General features: G+C 46.1%; 1 protein-coding gene across 3 annotated transcripts in view; it reads left to right on the forward strand.

The window, feature by feature from the left end:
• Positions 1-19480, forward strand: part of LOC138350773 (uncharacterized) — a 128622-nt gene extending 109142 nt beyond the window's left edge. For all 3 annotated transcript variants that reach the window (XM_069302139.1, XM_069302140.1, XM_069302141.1), the window contains exon 6: positions 18869-19480. In XM_069302139.1, the coding sequence (XP_069158240.1) occupies positions 18869-19090 (222 nt within the window). In that variant the 3' untranslated portion in view covers positions 19091-19480. The remainder of the gene's footprint in view (positions 1-18868) is intronic.
• The last annotated feature ends 270 nt before the right edge of the window (positions 19481-19750 follow it).

A 19750-nucleotide genomic window follows, 5' to 3' on the forward strand; every position in this document is an offset into this window, starting at 1 on the left:
ACACGGCCTTATCCTCGTCACGGCCCTTGTGGATATGTTCTGTGATTGTTATGGACGGGCTGTTGTGTTGGGTATTCACCTTAACAAGGCCCTTCAACCGCTGGAGGGTTGTTAAGTACACCACAACACTTTCATCACTAACCACTAAGTATACTTGAGTCCTGATCATAATACAGGATAAAGTATACACTCACGGGTTACTCTTCTCGGTGTATGTATATGTATGAGCTGTCTCCTGAGACTGTCTCTTAAGTGTTAACACTTAAGAGACAGTCTATTGATATATTAATATTAGAATAACTAATATTCTTAGTTACGGAATTTGTCTCTTTATTTGTACGATGATATCGGTGTAGCTAAAACAAAATGCTATTGTTTGTATACAATTTGTATAGATCTGTGTATGGTATGAATACTGATTCGTCTGTTCTTCTACCTTTAAGTGCCCCATTCTCCTCATAAAGTCTTTGTTTGGAAGGTAATCAGTCCGCCGGTCGTCTGGGATTGCCGTTATTGGCACGGGGATAACTTACACCCCACGTGCAGGCGATGAATCACAATAACCTGGCTAAAGTATGTTGACCAGACCACACACTAGAAGGCGAAGGACCATCCCTGGAAACACAAACCGTAACTGTCTCTATTTTCTGCTTGTTACAACTTGTAACAAAGTTGTTACATATCGGCTTAACGTGTTTATAACGTATTAGAACGTTGTTACAACTTGTTATATTGGTTGTTATAACTGGTTAGGAGGTGTTAAAACTTGTTCGAACGTTGTACCAACGTCGTAGTTTCGGTGTGTGTTTGGTGGGATTCTCAATCGACTTGAGAATGGTCCAGGACGGAACCGAAACGTCGTCGTCCCTTCACCTTCTAGTGTGTGGTCTGGTCAACTTACACCCCACACAAAATGGTTCACTAACGCATTTTGAAACGTGTCTAACGTTACGCAATAGTCACTGAACAATATGCTGTTATTATTATCAAGAATCATTTAGAGAATGTTTCTGCAGAAAGGCAGATCAGAAGGGAATTGGCAGATTTAGAAACGTTGAATTTTATCTATTAACACTAAATAGTGGATTGAAGGAAGGAAAGGGGGAAAATAGTGCTTACCAAGCTTTTTAAAGTTCCGCAACAGTGATTTAAAGGAGAAAATGATGGACAGACTTCACCCTACACGGTTGTTAGAGAACAGACAGCACTCTCCTCCACCGGCGACTCGTAGCAGACTTACAGACACAAGCTGGTGAACCTTGAAGATTGGCTGTGTCAGAGAAGAGGGCGTTAATGAGGGGAAATTATTACCACTGCTAGGATCCATTCTTTTAACTAATATACGTCAAATATCTTACAAGAGAAATATCTCATTTATACGAGTGTATAAGAGCATGTAAAACTAACTTGAGGAGAATCAGAGGTGATCTAGAAAATGGCTACTGGACTTTAACCTGGCCAAATGCAAAGTTATGCATACAGAAATTGGAGTGATTTTACATGCATTACACAAGTTAAGGAAAAGCAGCTTCCAGAATCGGCTAAGGAGTAAGATCTGGGAGAATATATGATTGTAAATCTTACCGCTAAAGACACGTGTTACCAGAATACCTTCGCCAGCATATACTAAACGCAGCCTTCAAAATTATAGAACAACGAGTTTTCTAAATGCTGTGTGAGACCCACTTTGTGAGACCCACTGTGTGAGACCCACTGTGTGAGACCCACTGTGTGAGACCCACTGTGTGAGACCCACTGTGTGAGACCCACTTTGTGAGACCCACTGTGTGAGACCCACTGTGTCAGACCTGTGTCCTGTGTGAGACCCACTGTGTGAGACCCACTGTGTGAGACCCACTGTGTGAGACCCACTGTGTGAGACCCACTGTGTGAGACCCACTTTGTGAGACCCACTGTGTGAGACCCACTGTGTCAGACCTGTGTCCTGTGTGAGACCCACTTTGTGAGACCCACTGTGTGAGACCCACTTTGTGAGACCCACTTTGTGAGACCCACTGTGTGAGACCCACTGTGTGAGACCCACTGTGTGAGACCCACTGTGTGAGACCCACTGTGTGAGACCCACTTTGTGAGACCCACTGTGTGAGACCCACTGTGTCAGACCTGTGTCCTGTGTGAGACCCACTTTGTGAGACCCACTGTGTGAGACCCACTGTGTGAGACCCACTGTGTGAGACCCACTGTGTGAGACCCACTGTGTGAGACCCACTGTGTGAGACCCACTTTGTGAGACCCACTTTGTGAGACCCACTGTGTCAGACCTGTGTCCTGTGTGAGACCCACTTTGTGAGACCCACTGTGTGAGACCCACTGTGTGAGACCCACTTTGTGAGACCCACTGTGTGAGACCTGTGTCCTGTGTGAGACCCACTGTACAATATGGATTCTCAGCTTGGAGCAGCCCCATAGAAAGCACAAAACTCGAATATATCCATGGATATGTTTCAAGGCCCTGAGCCTCACCCACACTGGTAAAGAACAGATTAAAGAGGTTTACTTTCATGCATGTACTAAACATGATTACTTCATGCAAGATTCTTAGAGGTATTAACAAAGTGAACAGAACCGAAATGTTAAGCTAACAAGTGACTGGAAGAAGACACGTTTGGAAGCTCAGAGGAGCTGTAGTGAACTTAAAATACATTACTTTAGTGTAAGATTAGTGAAAAGGTGAAATAGACCAGAAGATTTATACATATCGATATGTATACACTGAGAGTTTAACCTTGAAACTATTATAGTCGACTTAATAGACTTCCAGAGTGAGAGGAACTGGATGATGAAGGTAGTCCGGACTACTCTTTATTTCCATACATAGTTTCAAGAATAGATATAACAAGAAATAAGACAGAAACAGAGTTAGGAGTCAATTGAAGAGCCTTCAGGCGCCTGAATCTGTTGATAAGGATCTCTGCGGCTGGAATAGAAAGAACATTTACACCAGTCAACACAACTCGAGGTATGATAACATTAATTCCCATTACCAATATTAAAATGAAGACAGTATATAATAGGTCATAATCGCATATTATACATTAATAGTCGTCTTAATTATATAGGAGTCACCCATGCGTTAAATAAATAGCCTCTGTTATCAAGTCAAAGAAAACGGGGAGAACATTACTGCCAACTCCGCCTTCTATCACTCACTAAAATCAAGAATAAAAAAAAAGTTTACATTTTTGTTTTATTAAAATAGTGTTATGAATAAATGTTACTGTGAGTATTAACAGTGTTGTGAATCAAATTCTAGTGGTTATTAAAGTAAAGTAATTTGATAATCAACTGACAGTTTTATTATAAAAATTACCAATCACAAATTATTAATTACAAATTGTATTATGCCACAAAATAAAGCAAGCTTGTGCCCAATCACACGAGCTGTTAACTCAAGAGTTTACAATGACCATTATACAAGAGTTAATGTAAAACTCAAGAGCCTCGCGCATAAATATCATCCACCATATTCCCATGAGGAATAAAAAAAGGAGAGAGAAGAAAGGTTTGATAGAAAACAACATACGCTGTGCCAAGGGCCGTGGGAAAGCAGGGGCGCGCGGGCTCTCTAAGCACCGTTCTTGTAGCGGGGAATCCGTGAGTCGCCTTCAGACGAGTGAAGTCGGATTCGTCCACACCGCCTAAACACTCAGTCGTCTGTTGGTTTGTCTTTAAGAGATGGAGGTGTAATGATCCCGCTTCTTCTTATTATTACCCTCTTTGTTATAGGAGGAAAATTCGCGAGGATATCCGGATGTTAATTGATAGATGAGGAGATTATATCTGTCTTGTTTTGTGTTTAGAGTTTATCTTTGTTTGTCTAGTTGGCTTTATGTGTTTGATTTGAATGATATGTTAGGTTATTTCGTGTGTGTGTGTGTGTGTGTGTGTGTGTGTGTGTGTGTGTGTGTGTGTGTGTGTGTGTGTGTGTGTGTGTGTTCATGGGGTCGTATTTATTGCGTTTTCCTTGCGGGAAAAATGGGTTTGGGGGGTTTGGGGGGTGTGGGGGGGAGGGGGGGAATATTCCCACATGAAGGCTAGGTTTTCTCTTGCTGATAATACAGGTGTCTGACGCCTCCACTCTCACACGTCCTGAACGTGGGTATGGGCTACGGGCTCACCATAGCCCGTGCTACTTGGAACTTTTTGTTCCAAGTAGCTAATCTTAAACTATAACAACAACAGTGGGTATGGGGGGTGGTTAATGGGGGTGGGGGGGGGGGTAGATGTTGACAGTGGTTCAGGTGGCTTAGTGAAGGATATTGAGAATGTTGATGAATTTAGGTGGTTGGTGCCAGTTGTGGTGGATTGTTGTAGTTGTTGTGGTCATTGAGGCGGCTCTTGGAGGTGGTGGTGATTAAGGGACTGGTTGAAGATGGTAGTTGTGGTTGTTGTAACAGTTGCGATGGTGGGTGAAATGACTGGTAATGGTGGTGGTGGTGGTTGCTATAGTGGTGGTGGTGGTGGTGGTTGCTATAGTGGTGGTGGTGGTGGTTGCTATAGTGGTGGTGGTGGTGGTTGCTATAGTGGTGGTCAAAGAGAGGCATTATATGGCCAGTCTTTATACCCTCTCCTCCCATCTATCACACTTTATCACGTATGTGTGGTAGAAAATAAACTTTAAACAAATCAAAACTCCCCTCCTGTCCGTTCTAGTTCCCCTTCCTTATCTCCATCATCCTTCCTTATCTCCATCATCCTTCCTTCCTAACAATATTCCTCCTTTATATTCCTCCCTCCCTTACCCATCCTGTTTCCCTGCTTCATCCCTCCCTTCGACTCCTTGCCCCTCTCTCCCTCTCTCTTTTCCTTCCTATCCATCCTCTTGTTAAGATAGTGAAGGAGGAGGATTCTTATAGTATCAAAGTTACTAGTTACAGATAGTATCAAAGTAGATAGTTACAGATAGTATCAAAGTAGATAGTTACAGATAGTATCAAAGTAGATAGTTACAGATAGTATCAAAGTAGATAGTTACAGATAGTATCAAAGTAGATAGTTACAGATAGTATCAAAGTAGATAGTTACAGATAGTATCAAAGTAGATAGTTACAGATAGTATCAAAGTAGATAGTTACAGATAGTATCAAAGTAGATAGTTACAGATAGTATCAAAGTAGATAGTTACAGATAGAATCAATGTAGATAATTACAGATAGTATCAAAGTAGATAGTTACAGATAGTATCAAAGTAGATAGTTACAGATAGTATCAAAGTAGATAGTTACAGATAGTATTTATAGTAACAGTGTGGGTCATCGTACATATATTGACGTAGTGGACAATTACAAAGAAGAATTTGCTACTGTTGAATTTGGACCAAGCGAAAAGGGTAAACTGAAAGGGTAATACTACCTAGAGATGGAGGATGGGTTTTCTTCCCTCTTACACTCTCTCCCTCTCACTCTTTCCCCTCTCATTTACCTCCTTCCCAACCTACTTCTCACTCCTCACCCTTTCACTCCTTGTCACCTCATCTCTCAAAGCAGGTAAGCTGATAGTCTGGTAGATAGTCAGACAATCAAGCAGGCAGGCAGATTGCGAGCAGGAAGACGGGTAGCAGGCAGGCAGGCAGGCAGGCAGACAGGCAGGCAGGCAGGCAGGCAGATTGCGAGCAGGAAGACGGGTAGCAGGCAGGCAGGTAGGCAGGCAGATTGCGAGCAGGAAGACGGGTAGCAGGCAGGCAGGCAGGCAGGCAGGCAGATAGCGAGCAGGAAGACGGGTAGCAGCAGGCAGGCAGGCAGGCAGATAGCGAGCAGGAAGACGGGTAGCAGCAGGCAGGCAGGCAGGCAGATAGCGAGCAGGAAGACGGGTAGCAGCAGGCAGGCAGGCTGGCAGGCAGGCAGGCAGGCTGGCAAACAGCAGGCAAGCAGGCAGACAAACAGGCGGGCAACGGGAAAACAGGAACCAGCCAAGCATGCATGCTGTACACACTCTGCATAGCTAATGACATGGGACACCTTGCTCCCACCCTCTTCCGGATGAGAGAGAGAGAGAGAGAGAGAGAGAGAGAGAGAGAGAGAGAGAGAGAGAGAGAGAGAGAGAGAGAGAGAGAGAGAGCACCAAGACATAGCCCCACGGTACCCCGGGATACCAATATCAACATAACCATTGTAAACTTCCTGTATTAATGATCCAATCACCACCTGGGCTGCTAGTGGAATTAGCGGTTAGGTATCGTCTTGAACATGGGGTCTGGACATTAAAACGAGAACGGAATTGCCAATTCAACTGGACTCGAATCCGGTTAAGAAACCGTTGAATGGCTAGCGTAAATATGCGGTTTTGCCAGCTCAGATCTTGGACATTGACTTCGAAGGTATTTTGGATACGGGTCTTGGAGTGTATTAAGGGGGATATGGGAGATAGACGCGGGTGTTGGACACAGGTGTTGGATAAGGATGGGCTGAGCTAACGAGCACAGGTATTAGACACGGTCAAGGACACGGTCAAGGACAATAATATTACTATTATTATTAATGTTATTCATGTTATCTTGAGGTTATCTTGAGATGATTTCGGGGCTTTAGTGTCCCCGCGGCCCGGTCCTCGACCAGGCCTCCACCCCCAGGAAGCAGCCCGTGACAGCTGACTAACACCCAGGTACCTATTTTACTGCTAGGTAACAGGGGCATAGGGTGAAAGAAACTCTGCCCATTGTTTCTCGCCGGCGCCTGGGATCGAACCCAGGACCACAGGATCACAAATCCAGCGTGCTGTCTGCTCGGCCGACCGGCTCCCATGTATGTATATACATTCTCTCTCTCTCTCTCTCTCTCTCTCTCTCTCTCTCTCTCTCTCTCTCTCTCTCTCTCTCTCTCTCTCTCTCTCTCTCTCTCTCTCTCTCTCTCTCTCTCTCTCATTTTGCATGTTGCAAGCGATTTTGGTCCCTATGATCTTATGTTTCACGTGACGTTTCTTCATCTGGAAAATAACTCTGTCATCCTTGTGGGTTTTCAACAGAACTTGTATCTGTTCTGGAGTTGGGTGACTTGCGCTGTTCAGTTTAATGCCAGTGAGAGCAACATGTGTGGATCTGGCGTGCCCAAGGACGCCAGTTCGAGCCCATCACACTACCCCCCAAGAGATGTTCTCATAGATTTATCACTGTGATTTCGTTTATCATATTGTTAGTGAGGGCCCGCTAGAGTTGGGTAAAGCTCCTGAGACCCGATCACTAAACGAGAAAAAAACAAATATCAAGGGAATATGCCATAGGAAGGACTTGAAAGGTATATGAGGAGAGCCCAAAGAGCTGGGAGATGAGGAGAGACTAAATGAACAACCTCTTTCATCTACTTGGATCGTCGGATCTCGAACACTAACCCAGCAAGAAGCGAGGCCATGTCTGTACCGACCAGTCCAAGTGGGTGAACGAAGACCATCTGATTTACCACTATTGACGAAGATTAAGCCACCCAAAAGGTGGCACGGGCATGAATAGCCCGTAAGTGGAGGCCTTTCTGAGCCATCACAACCAGTATCAATAGATGATACTGGAGCAGGCGAGGAGTCAAAATAACGTGGCTGAAGTATGTTGACCAAACCACACACTAGAAGTTGAAGGGACGACGACGTTTCGGTCAGTCCCGGACCATTCTCAAGTCGACAATCGACTTGAGAATGGTCCAGGACGGACCGAAACGTCGTCGTCCTTTCAACTTCTAGTGTGTGGGCTGGCCAACATGATACTGGAGATCTGTGGAGGTGCGACTGCACCCTGCGTGACGGGAGATGTCTCCCAAGTACCATTATTGTTATAATAGAGCTTTATATATATATATATATATATATATATATATATATATATATATATATATATATATATATATATATATATATATATATATAAGGACTAGTGTCGGTAAACTAGTTACACTGGTCTGTTGTGAAACTGCATTTTGACAGCCAAGGCTTCGAGGTCTCCTTGTACGTTAAAAGTCTTCTTCAGTCTTATCATTTAGCCTTTTGTTTTAGTGCCTGTGGTACTGGCAATGTTGCGTGGACGTCAGGACTAGGTTGCTATAGAAGTTGTTGTTGTTAAAGATTTAGCTACTCAGGACGAGGTGTCCGTGTAGCACGGGCTATGGTGAGCCCGTAATGCTATACAAGGGTAACATTGTTATTTTATATGTTAGTTTCTTTTCAAATTTTCCCTTCTAAATGTTCGTCCTCTTCTTCTATCCCCACTTTCTTAGTTTTCCTATCCCTTCACCACCCTCTTCCACCACCCCCTGTTCACTATCCCTCGTTTCCTCTCCTATCTTTCGCCCGCTACACCGTCCCTAGCCCTCAGGGGCCACACCTTGCCTAGCCCTCAGGGGCCACACCTTGCCTAGCCCTCAGGGCCCCACCTTGCCTAGCCCCTCAGGGGCCACACCTTGCCTAGCCCTCAGGGGCCACACCTTGCCTAGCCCTCAGGGGCCTCACCTTGTCTAGCCCTCAGGGGCCACACCTTGCCTAGCCCTCAGGGGCCACACCTTGCCTAGCCCTCAGGGGGCCACACCGTCCCTAGCTCTCAGGGGCCACACCTTGTCTAGCCCTCAGGGCCCCACCTTGCCTAGCCCTCAGGGGCCACACCTTGCCTAGCCCTCAGGGGGCCACACCGTCCCTAGCCCTCAGGGGCCACACCTTGTCTAGCCCTCAGGGGCCACACCTTGACTAGCCCTCAGGGGGCCACACCTTGCCTAGCCCTCAGGGGCCACACCTTGCCTAGCCCTCAGGGGCCACACCTTGCCTAGCCCTCAGGGGCCACACCTTGCCTAGCCCTCAGGGGCCACACCGTCCCTAGCCCTCAGGGGCCACACCTTGCCTAGCCCTCAGGGGCCACACCTTGCCTAGCCCTCAGGGGCCACACCTTGCCTAGCCGCGGCACAAGAATGCATTATGCTAATTTCGACAAGTATATACATTTTGGGCTGGGGTTATGACCCCAGTGAGGCGTGCCCGAGGCGCTTAGCCTGACAGGGGGGCTCGGCTTCAGCTCTTGGTACCCGCCTTTCATCAGGCAATCAACTCGTGTACTTGTTCCCGTCTGTAGTTTTAAGTCCGTGTGTGGCGTCTCCCTCCAAAACTCCATCTCCAGTAAGTGTTAGTGTCAGCAGGGTTGTATTGGATGTGGCCGCCTGCGGGCCGCTGCAAGCAACAGTCTGATGGAGTAAGTTATTACTAAACAAACCTGCCTGCAGGAGTTGGAGAACTATCGAAGCCGAATACAGGTAAACTAGAGGTACAGGTATTCGTGTATGGATTCTGCCTCCGCCACAAAACTATCCATTGTTTTTGGTTGATGTATCTTACATGGAAAATAGTCTAGTTGTCCCAATTTCGAGTCTTCATATAGTTTTCTAGGACCTTATTTTTCTCTCATGCAGTGATAGATTTTTTCACTTTGTCATTGAATGAGAGAATCCAATTTTCTCTCATCATTTCCTTCAGTTTTCTCTCAAAATCATTCTGCCTCCTAACTCCTTTTAACTCGAACTTGGTATTCAGAGACCCATTTACAGGTGTCATGAGCTGCTGTGTTATTGTGTACTCACCTATATGTGCTTGCAGGATCGAGCATTGACTCTTGGATCCCGCCTTTCTAGCTATCGGTTGTTTACAGCAATGACTCCTGTCCCATTTCCCTATCATACCTAGTTTTAAAAGTATGAATAGTATTTGCTTCCACAATTGTTTGTTAGGTAAGAGTTATTTGCTTGTTAGGCATTGTGTGGTGTAGGCTGTCTGCTCAAGTCATAGTAAGGACGAGGTCTGATCTGATCGATCTTTCCCCTCCTTGTGCAGGCGAGGAGTCACAATAACGTGGCTGAAATATGTTGACCAGACCACACACTAGAAAGTGAAGGGACGACGACGTTTCGGTCCGTCTTGGACCATTCTCAAGTCAATTGTGCAGCGAAGCACTTTCCCCTCATTGTTTGTTTTTCCTCTTTGATGCATTGTTACACAGTTGGGTTCTGTGTTGTCCACCAACTTTGCTCACAGTTTGATAGGGCCATTGTATGGTTTGTCGCCGTCCTCAGACCAAGTCTATTCCATCCAGCGGTCGACCCCAAAGACGCATTCGTCAATTTTAACATGCTGTTCATTTAAAACAGGAATTTTCTCAAATATAAATTTATATTCTATATTATTGTGCATTGTTAGGCGTTGGTTAGGTTAGGTACTTAGGTTCTGTTGGCGATTATTTGTATTTGTAGTCCGTGGGTGAAGCATTTACAGCGTTGTGGTTCGAACACCAGTCGTCAGCGAAGCACTTGTTCCGGAAGTGTTCGGACGTTAGGGAGCCGGTCGGCCGAGCGGACAGCACGCTGGACTTGTGATCCTGTGGTCCTGGGTTCGATCCCAGGCGCCGGCGAGAAACAATGGGCAGAGTTTCTTTCACCCTATGCCCCTGTTACCTAGCAGTAAAATAGGTACCTGGGTGTTAGTCAGCTGTCACGGGCTGCTTCCTGGGGGTGGAGGCCTGGTCGAGGACCGGGCCGCGAGGACACTAAAAGCCTCGAAATCATCTCAAGATAACCTCAAGATAACGTCATCAGTTGTGAGTCGTGTGTAAACCGTTTTTCATTCATTAACAGCGGGGGGGTTTGGCGGGTGCATGGAATGGATTTTGGGGCGTTTGTTTATGAGGACGGGCTGTGTAATGATTGTTATAGCTATTGCTATTAAAAATCAGGTTTTAGCTTTATTTTTTCTGGCCTGCAAGTGAATAGTGTCAAATTCCAGTATCTAATTATATCTAATTAGATCTAATTAGTATCTAATTATCCAAGACATCAATACAGTACATGTACTATGGTTCAAATAGATACAAAAATAATAGCTAAAGAAAGGGTTGCCGGTTACGGGCTATTCATGCCCGTGCCACCTCTTGGGTGGCTTAATCTTCATCAATCAATCGGTTGCTGGTGGTGTAAAGTTTATACCTTTCTCACTTTGCAAATCAGAGGTCCCAAGTTCGATTCCTGAGCAGGGTGTCGAAAGCGATCTTGGTTTCATTCGCTCCTGCGTATCAGGATACTGTTAAGCTGGATTGAAATGGATTAGTGTTGGGGGGTTAGGATGGGTTCATACCCCTGGAGAAATATAAACGGAGAAACTGGAGAGTTAGTGTGTGTTAAGAAATTAATATTCCTGGTAATAAATCATGTGGGGTTAACCTTGTAGCGTTAAAGATTGCAGCTCTTTTTATCATGCAGACGCGAGTTAATGGTCCTCTTGTGGAGCCTTAAGTGTAGAGTCACCGGGGTGGGGGGAAGAAGGAGAAGAGAGACAGGAGAAAGAGAGGGTGAGAAAGGGGAAGAGAGAGAGAGAGAGAGAGAGAGAGAGAGAGAGAGGGGTGGGGGGAAAGGGGAAGCACGCCAGTACTGGGAAAACGCGAATTATTCTGTTTAAGTCGAAGTCACCTTCACCTGAAGGTGACTTCGACTTCAACACTTTAGATGAAGTGTTGCCTCAACGTCACTTTCCTCTCCATGGGGGGAAAAAAAGAGGCAAGTTCCAAAATAGTCACCAGACCATGTAAAGTCCCCCCCTACCCCCCTCCCTACCCCCACCAAACCCCCCACTCCCCCCCCCCTCCCTCCACCTCAACCCAATCAAATCCACAAAAAAGGGGAGAATTTGAGGTATTAGGAGAGAGGAGAGGATTGAACGCGTGTCTGTGAGGTGAAGAGTGGTGGAGGGGATTTATTCTCATCTCTCTCAACTGGTAGTTAAATCCGGGGGAATTTTCTGGTAGATAAATCCGGGGGGATTTTCTGGTAGATAAATCCGGGGGGATTTTCTGGTAGATAAATCCGGTGGGATTTTCTGGTAGATAAATCCGGGGGGATTTTCTGGTAGATAAATCCGGGGGGGATTTTCTGGTAGATAAATCCGGTGGGATTTTCTGGTAGATAAATCCGGTGTGATTTTCTGGTAGATAAATCCAGGGATTTTCTGGTAGATAAATCCGGGGGATTTTCTGGTAGATAAATCCGGGGGATTTTCTGGTAGATAAATCCGGGGGATTTTCTGGTAAATAAATCCGGGGGGATTTTCTGGTAGATAAATCCGGGGGGATTTTCTGGTAGATAAATCCGGGGGGATTTTCTGGTAGATAAATCCGGGGGGATTTTCTGGTAGATAAATCCGGGGGGATTTTCTGGTAGATAAAACCGGGGGGATTTTCTGGTAGATAAATCCGGGGGGGGAGGGGAATGTTGTTACTATGTTGGCCTTCTACTATGGAAGGTAATATATGTGTGTGTAATGGGATATATTATGAAGAGAAAATAGATTGATAAAATATATCCATTGATATAGAATTGATTAGAATATGTTCATTTGAAAGTTCTGTGAAGAGAGAGATAGGGATTGAGGGTGTGAAGGAAGGGGGGGGGGAGAGATGGTGGGATTGACGGTGGGAGGGGGGAAGGGGGAGGACACTCCACTAAAGAGAGTGGATGGCAACAAACAATAAACAGCAGTGAAGCGTGGAGAGAGAGAGAGAGAGAGAGAGAGAGAGAGAGAGAGAGAGAGAGAGAGAGAGAGAGAGAGAGAGAGAGAGAGAGGGAGAGAGAGGGAAGGCAAGTACGTCACACTCTGCTGCCTCTCACCACACACTTGTGCTTCCTCCCTCCCCCTCTCTCTCTCTCTCTCTCTCTCTCTCTCTCTCTCTCTCTCTCTCTCTCTCTCTCTCTCTCTCTCTCTCTCTCTCTCTATGATTCTGCGGGACCAAAGAGCCAGAGCTCAACCCCCGCAAGCACAACTAGGTAAGTACACACACACACAGTTTATCTATTATTCTGTTTAACTCATCAATTTATATATCATGTTGTTTTTTTATTGTTTTCCTTGTTTGTTTCCATCACATTACAGTTAACGTGCAACAGTATATATACCGTTCTCTTTGATTCACTTATTGTAATTCACATTATTATGGAGAATAATAAAGATATTAAAAGAAAAGTAAAAGCCAGTAATAATTTTAGTCAGACTTGGGCTAGAGACAAGCGACGAGACACAAAACAAACTGGAATTAATCTGTGATTGATGGTGTGGGCGGCGACCTTGGCGCTGATGTTGTGGTGGTCGTGATGTTTGGCACCAAGAAATACATTCCCTTCCAACATCCAACGTACACGTGGCGCTGTTCATCCTACTCCGGAGGGACGTTGTCGAGAAAAGCAGAGCAAACTCTTCAAGAGGCAGCGCAGGGAGAGAGTGAGAGGTTCGGAGAGGCAGGGGAAATAATAAGATACTAAAGAGAGAACAAAATGCACCCAGAGTCAGTGTGGAAGCTGAGAAGCAACATGGAAACGACATAGCTGCAATAGTTAGGGACGCGTCAGGGGTGTGTTAGTGCCCTGTGAGGCAGGACACTGCAAGAGATCGTGTCATCACGTTGAGGAGACCAGGAATTATTCTTATTGAAAGTAACAAGGTGGTGTGTTAGAGGCTTTCCAGGTTAACAAGACAGAAGCTGAGTGGATACTGAGGGGTGGGAGGTGACAGCTTGCCAGACATAACGTTAGACAGTATTGCAGCTCCTTAAGAGAGAGTAAAAAGGATCTCTTGGACTAATTAAACGCAACAAAAGCAGTAGATCCACACCTGATAATACAACCCGTTCTCGCACTTTCGTATAGTCAATATTGACTTATTAAATAAGTGTATATGTGACATACTAATTTATTGTGAATATTTTAGTTTATCTTGAAAAGCTTCATAGAAAACACCGACCTTACCTAACCTTCTTAGTATGTTATGATTTTGACTGTAAGAAAGTGCGAGAACGGGTTGGATAATAGCATGGCTATTGAAGGAAGCTTTTCAATTACTCCCTCGAGACTTGAAATCTTCCGGATATCTGAAAAAGAGGCAAATGGTATTGTTAATTTCTAATATAATATTGCTAATACAATTTCTAATATTGTATAAGCAATATTAGACATTGAGAAACAGGAGGTAACTAAGGAGTAATACACACATGACTTGATAATGGTCCAAGATGGACCGAAACGTCGTCGTCTCCTCATTTTCTGGTGTGTGGTTTGGTCATGATTACTTCAGCCACGTTGTGACCCATCGTCTGCGCTGGGAGTACTGTACTACACTATAGTTCACTGTAACGGGCCATGCATCCCTCGCAATGTACTGGATAAAGTACAAAGTTAATACTGGAGCACTTGGGGAGAGTTGCACCGGAGAGACCAGATGGGATAAATGAAAACATTGAAGTGGATAAAGGAGCTTCAGTCAGATAACACAGAGCTACTCATGGAGGTTATCTTGAGGTTATCTTGAGATGATTTCGGGGCTTTAGTGTTCCCGCGGCCCGGTCCTCGACCAGGCCTCCACCCCCAGGAAGCAGCCCGTGACAGCTGACTAATACCCAGGTACCTATTTTACTGCTAGGTAACAGGGGCATAGGGTGAAAGAAACTCTGCCCATTGTTTCTCGCCGGCGCCTGGGATCGAACCCAGGACCACAGGATCACAAGTCCAGCGTGCTGTCCGCTCGGCCGACCGGCTCCCTAGAGCCGGTCGGAGCTGAAATGATGCGACGAGCGACGTTCCTAATGTGAATTACCAACCCGACGGAACGATGTCGCAAATGTCGATGTTTGCCAGTGCAACACTAGTGAGGAATGTAAACAAAAAATAATGAATAGGATTATAGAATGCTCCAGGAATACCTTGATAAATTCCAGGAGTTGGCAGACGAATGGCTGTTAGAGTTGAGCCCCAACAAGTGTAAGGTCATGAAGACAGGAACGGATGATAGGAAACCAAAAGGAATAATGTACACCAAAGTAAAATTCAACTGTTGTTGTTATAGATTCAGCTACTCAGAACAAAAAGTTCCAAGTAGCACGGGCTATGGTGAGCCCGTAAAAAAAATCAACTAATCAGAAAGAGAAAAAGTCTTGGGATTGGATATAATTCTTGCACGAGCACCAAAGCCACTGATTAATGGGATAATGTTTAAATCTACTGCCACCACACAAAAACCATCACCATCACCACACAACAACTATCATCACCACCACCACCATCACCATCACCACCATCACCACCATCACCACCATCACCACCACCACCACTACCACCACCGTCACCACCACCACCACCACCGTCACCACCACCACCACCATCACCACCACCACCACCACCACCACCACCACCACCACCACTACCACCACCGTCACCACAACTGGAGGGAGTAGCACCACTAGCGTCTTCAGCCGTCCAGATCGCCGCTTGCGGTCGCCGGATGGGCACAAACGTAGCTATCTTCAGCTGCCGCAGCAGAGGGAACGTGGGAGGAAGTTAGCAAGGGAGGAGAGAGCCAAGGAACGTGGGAAGCGGTGAGGGAGGGATTGAAGAAGACAAGGAAAGGGGAAAATGGATGGATTGAAGGAGGGAACGAGTGGCGGAATGAAATAAGAGAGAGAGAACTCCCGATGGACGTCGTGAGACAGCGGGTGGTGAAGCTAGACTCAGTCAGAGGTCGCTGGGAGCCGGAGATACTTCCGCAAGACTCGCGGACACTGAGTGTGGAGGAACACAGGGAAACAGGGACACAAGGACAAGAGGAACACAGGGACACAGGGACAGGAAGGACACAGGAAAGGAGGGAGGGAAGCGGACACACACACACAGGCGGTGCCGAAGGACTTTGACCCTCTACCGCAACCGCATCCTAAGAGGAAGAGGAAGCTCGCCGCAGGCGGACCACATCTTGAGAGTAAATCATTGACCGGTAAGTGTAAGAGTCACGTGACCGTGAGGTAGTTCCCTCTTTGCCTTGTTCGCTCTTTGTTTCCTTATTCTTAGACTTCTTCCCATTATTGTATGCCCTTCTTCCGTAATTATTATCATTCCGTCTTATTATCGTAATTACGAAACGGGGCTGTTACCTTACTAACTTTAAACATGGTTAAGGACTGTTACCTTACAGCAAAGATGGTTAAGGACTGTTACCTTGCTGCAAACAGAATTTTGGGATTTGCCTGTTACAGTATTCATGATTTAGGGCTGTCCTCTCGCCATTAGGGGAGAGGACAGGTAGGTAAGGCTGTCCTCACCTAGGCTAAGGTGAGGTAAGGCTACCTTACCCAGCTGTAAGGTAGCCTTACAGCTGGATGAGGCTACCCAGCTACTGTCGATTGTAGAAAGCACCTCCGTCGACAAGACCACCCAAAAAGCCAGATTCGGCAAAGAATTCGTATGTGAGAATAGTTCAATGATAACGCCCCCAATGCTGGTAGGCTGGGCATACGAAGCAGGCACCACACTTTCCCGTAGCCATAGATAGGTAAATATTGATAGGTAAGCACCTCATCGATCACCACCACGGCGGTGGTGTGTGTTTTAGGTGTGGTGATAGTCCTTTCCAGATGTAAATTCATATCGTGTGTGTATCCGGGTGAGAAATATGTTCATATATCCCGTCTTGTCGAATCTGCTCTTGGTACGCAATATGGGACTCCTGGTTTTGTTGTTTTTGACGCTGTCATTTCATAGTATATACTTAAATGCTCCAACTTTCTTAACCAACGTTACATGACTTGAGCTTTGCCGTTTTCTCTTGTTCGTAAATCCTTTTCCTTATTCCTACCTTCATCTTTCTTAACTTTCATCTTATTTGACGTCATTTGCTTACTTGCTTCTCATCTCTCACTCTCTCTTGTCTTATTTATTAGTCTCTTCCTTCCTCTCTTTTTTACGGGCCATCACTTGGGTTATCTTGAGGTTATGTTGAGATGATTTCGGGGCTTTAGTGTCCCCGCGGCCCGGTCCTCGACCAGGCCTCCACCCCCAGGAAGCAGCCCGTGACAGCTGACTAACACCCAGGTACCTATTTTACTGCTAGGTAACAGGGGCATAGGGTGAAAGAAACTTTGCTCATTGTTTCTCGCCGGCGCCTGGGATCGAACCCAGGACCACAGGATCACAAGTGGGTGGCTTAATCTTTTTTCAATTAATCAATCCTGTCTTTCCATTACTCCACTTGACGGTCCGACACACGTTTCGGTCCAAGACGGACCGAAACGTCGTCGTTTGTCCATCTTCTGATGAGTGGTTCACTAACGACGTTGTTCCGTAACTTGGAGTAATTCTTGTCAATCACTAAACGAAGCGAGGTAAAGCAAAGTGATTATTAGGAGAAAGCACTAAGTGAAATCTCTAAATAGGATCGTAAATTGTGGGATTGTGTTTATTGTTGACAGCTTCATCAAGGAACAATCTAAGCCAGGGGGTTCATCAAGCGCTAAATTGTCCACTTGCGAAACCTGTACATCTGTCCACAATCGTGACAGCTTATTTTGTATTTATTTAAGAGTTTATGAGTTCCAGAAGCACTTAAGTGGTTGTCTATAACAATAATAACCTTGAGATGAGACTTTTCCAGACTAGTAAAGTGTATAGTTAATATAGACTGAACTGCTGTTATCCGGACGACACGGGGTCGTAACACGGGTCCGGACGACACGGGGTCGTAACACGGGTCCGGACGACACGGGGTCGTAACACGGGTCCGGACGACACGGGGTCGTAACACGGGTCCGGACGACACGGGGTCGTAACACGGGTCCGGACGACACGGGGTCGTAACACGGGTCTGGACGACACAGGGTCGTAACACGGGTCCGGACGACACGGGGTCGTAACACGGGTCTGGACGACACAGGGTCGTAACACGGGTCCGGACGACACGGGGTCGTAACACGGGTCCTGACGACACGGGGTCGTAACACGGGTCCGGACGACACGGGGTCGTAACGGGTCTGGACGACACGGGGTCGTAACACGGGTCTGGACGACACGGGGTCGTAACACGGGTCCGGACGACACGGGGTCGTAACACGGGTCCGGACGACACGGGGTCGTAACACGGGTCCGGACGACACGGGGTCGTAACACGGGTCTGGACGACACGGGGTCGTAACACGGGTCCGGACGACACGGGGTCGTAACACGGGTCCGGACGACACGGGGTCGTAACACGGGTCTGGACGACACGGGGTCGTAACACGGGTCCGGAGCACAAAAATTCGTCTTCGCTCATTTGTTAAACGGTTAGATCATAGTTATAAGGAACATGACTGATATTTTTGTTATCTTATAAAGTTGTTTCTTGCGAAGGCAGTTATTAAGGAGGCAATTGGGTCCTCATGGTCCCTGTTATCCCTTCAAACTACTTGAATTTAGTGAGTATATGTTGCTTTTTATCAGGCACGGAGTAGCTTTTGTAGAGTTGATCACAGTTTGAGTGAAGTAGAAAGTGTGGGCCGACTGGTAAAGCTTTTCTATATGCTGTTAGTGTGGATCAGAAAGTTGTGGACCATTAGTTTCCAGGGAGTTGTGGCCAGTCCTGGCCAGTCCTGGCCAGTCCTGGCCATATTATGTCCTCTGTTGTAACCTTTAAGCCTCTTCTGCAAGTGGCTCTTTCTTAGCTAACTTGTGTGTCTTTGTATAGCTAATGAGGTGGTGAATAAAATGATAAATTTAATCGATTATAATTCGGTTTAGGGTTGGATGATATTTTTTTTTATCATGTGAGAAGAAATTGGCAAAATAATGTTCCAAATGGAAATTGAATATCAATAATATTGTTTACTAATGTCTGGTCTAGATGAATGAAAGTAAGCGCTCCTCTATTATGTTTGCAGGTTATGTAATGTCTCTCTCTCTCTCTCTCTCTCTCTCTCTCTCTCTCTCTCTCTCTCTCTCTCTCTCTCTCTCTCTCTCTCTCTCTCTCTCTCTCTCTCTCTCTCTCTCTCTCTCTCTCTCTCTCTCTCTCTCTCTCTCATTTAACTAGCTCAATCTCTCTCTTTAACCCCTCGCAGTTCGACCTGGAGGGGTTCGGGGAGATCCCCTGGCCAGACTTCAGGAACGCGTTGGTCCATCCGGAGTTCGTAGCAGCTGTCGACGTCCACAAGAGAGAGCAGCTGGCGGCCAAGGCCCTCACCCCCTCCACCTCCGCCATCACCTTCCAGGACTTCGTCAATGTGGTGAGTACCGGTAACCATCTCTTTCCAGGACTTCGTCTATGTGGTGAGTACCTGTAACCATCTCTTTCCAGGACTTCGTCAATGTGGTGAGTACCTGTAACCATCTCTTTCCAGGACTTCGTCAATGTGGTGAGTACCGGTAACCATCTCTTTCCAGGACTTCGTCAATGTGGTGAGTACCGGTAACCATCTCTTTCCCCGGGTCTCGTGTGACCTGTCTTCTGGCTTGCCCAACGCACCTCCTGGTCATAACAGGAGTGATGAAGGGCCTCTTTTCGTCCACTTCCGCCATCATCTTCGACATGTAACGTAGTCACTCTTATGCCACCAAATAACTTCCGCCAAGTGATAAATAATAATAGCTTTTCTTCAGAAATTTGTGAAAGGCGTTTTCTCAGCCGCAAATAAAAGTATTAGTAAATGGGGGTAGAGCGAGAGAGAAAGAGAGAGAAAGAGAGAGAGAAAGAGAGAGAGAGAGAGAGAGAGAGAGAGATGAAAAACTGTCCATGTTTTTGACATGTTGTGACAGTAATGCTTTTAGATAATAAATCGTAGCTCTAGGGAGTGAATTTTGCAGTAATAGCCGGCCTCGAGTCACGTCCTGTGCAGTTTAGCTGAGGGACGAGCCCAAATGCTGGAAAAAATTGCTCCGTTTTACGAGGCTGTTTAAAGTTTGGTATTTTAGGTAGTGTGAAGCCTAATGTAATACAGTACTCT

The sequence above is a fragment of the Procambarus clarkii genome, chromosome 47 (assembly GCF_040958095.1).
Source record: "Procambarus clarkii isolate CNS0578487 chromosome 47, FALCON_Pclarkii_2.0, whole genome shotgun sequence".
Classification (NCBI taxonomy): domain Eukaryota; kingdom Metazoa; phylum Arthropoda; class Malacostraca; order Decapoda; family Cambaridae; genus Procambarus; species Procambarus clarkii.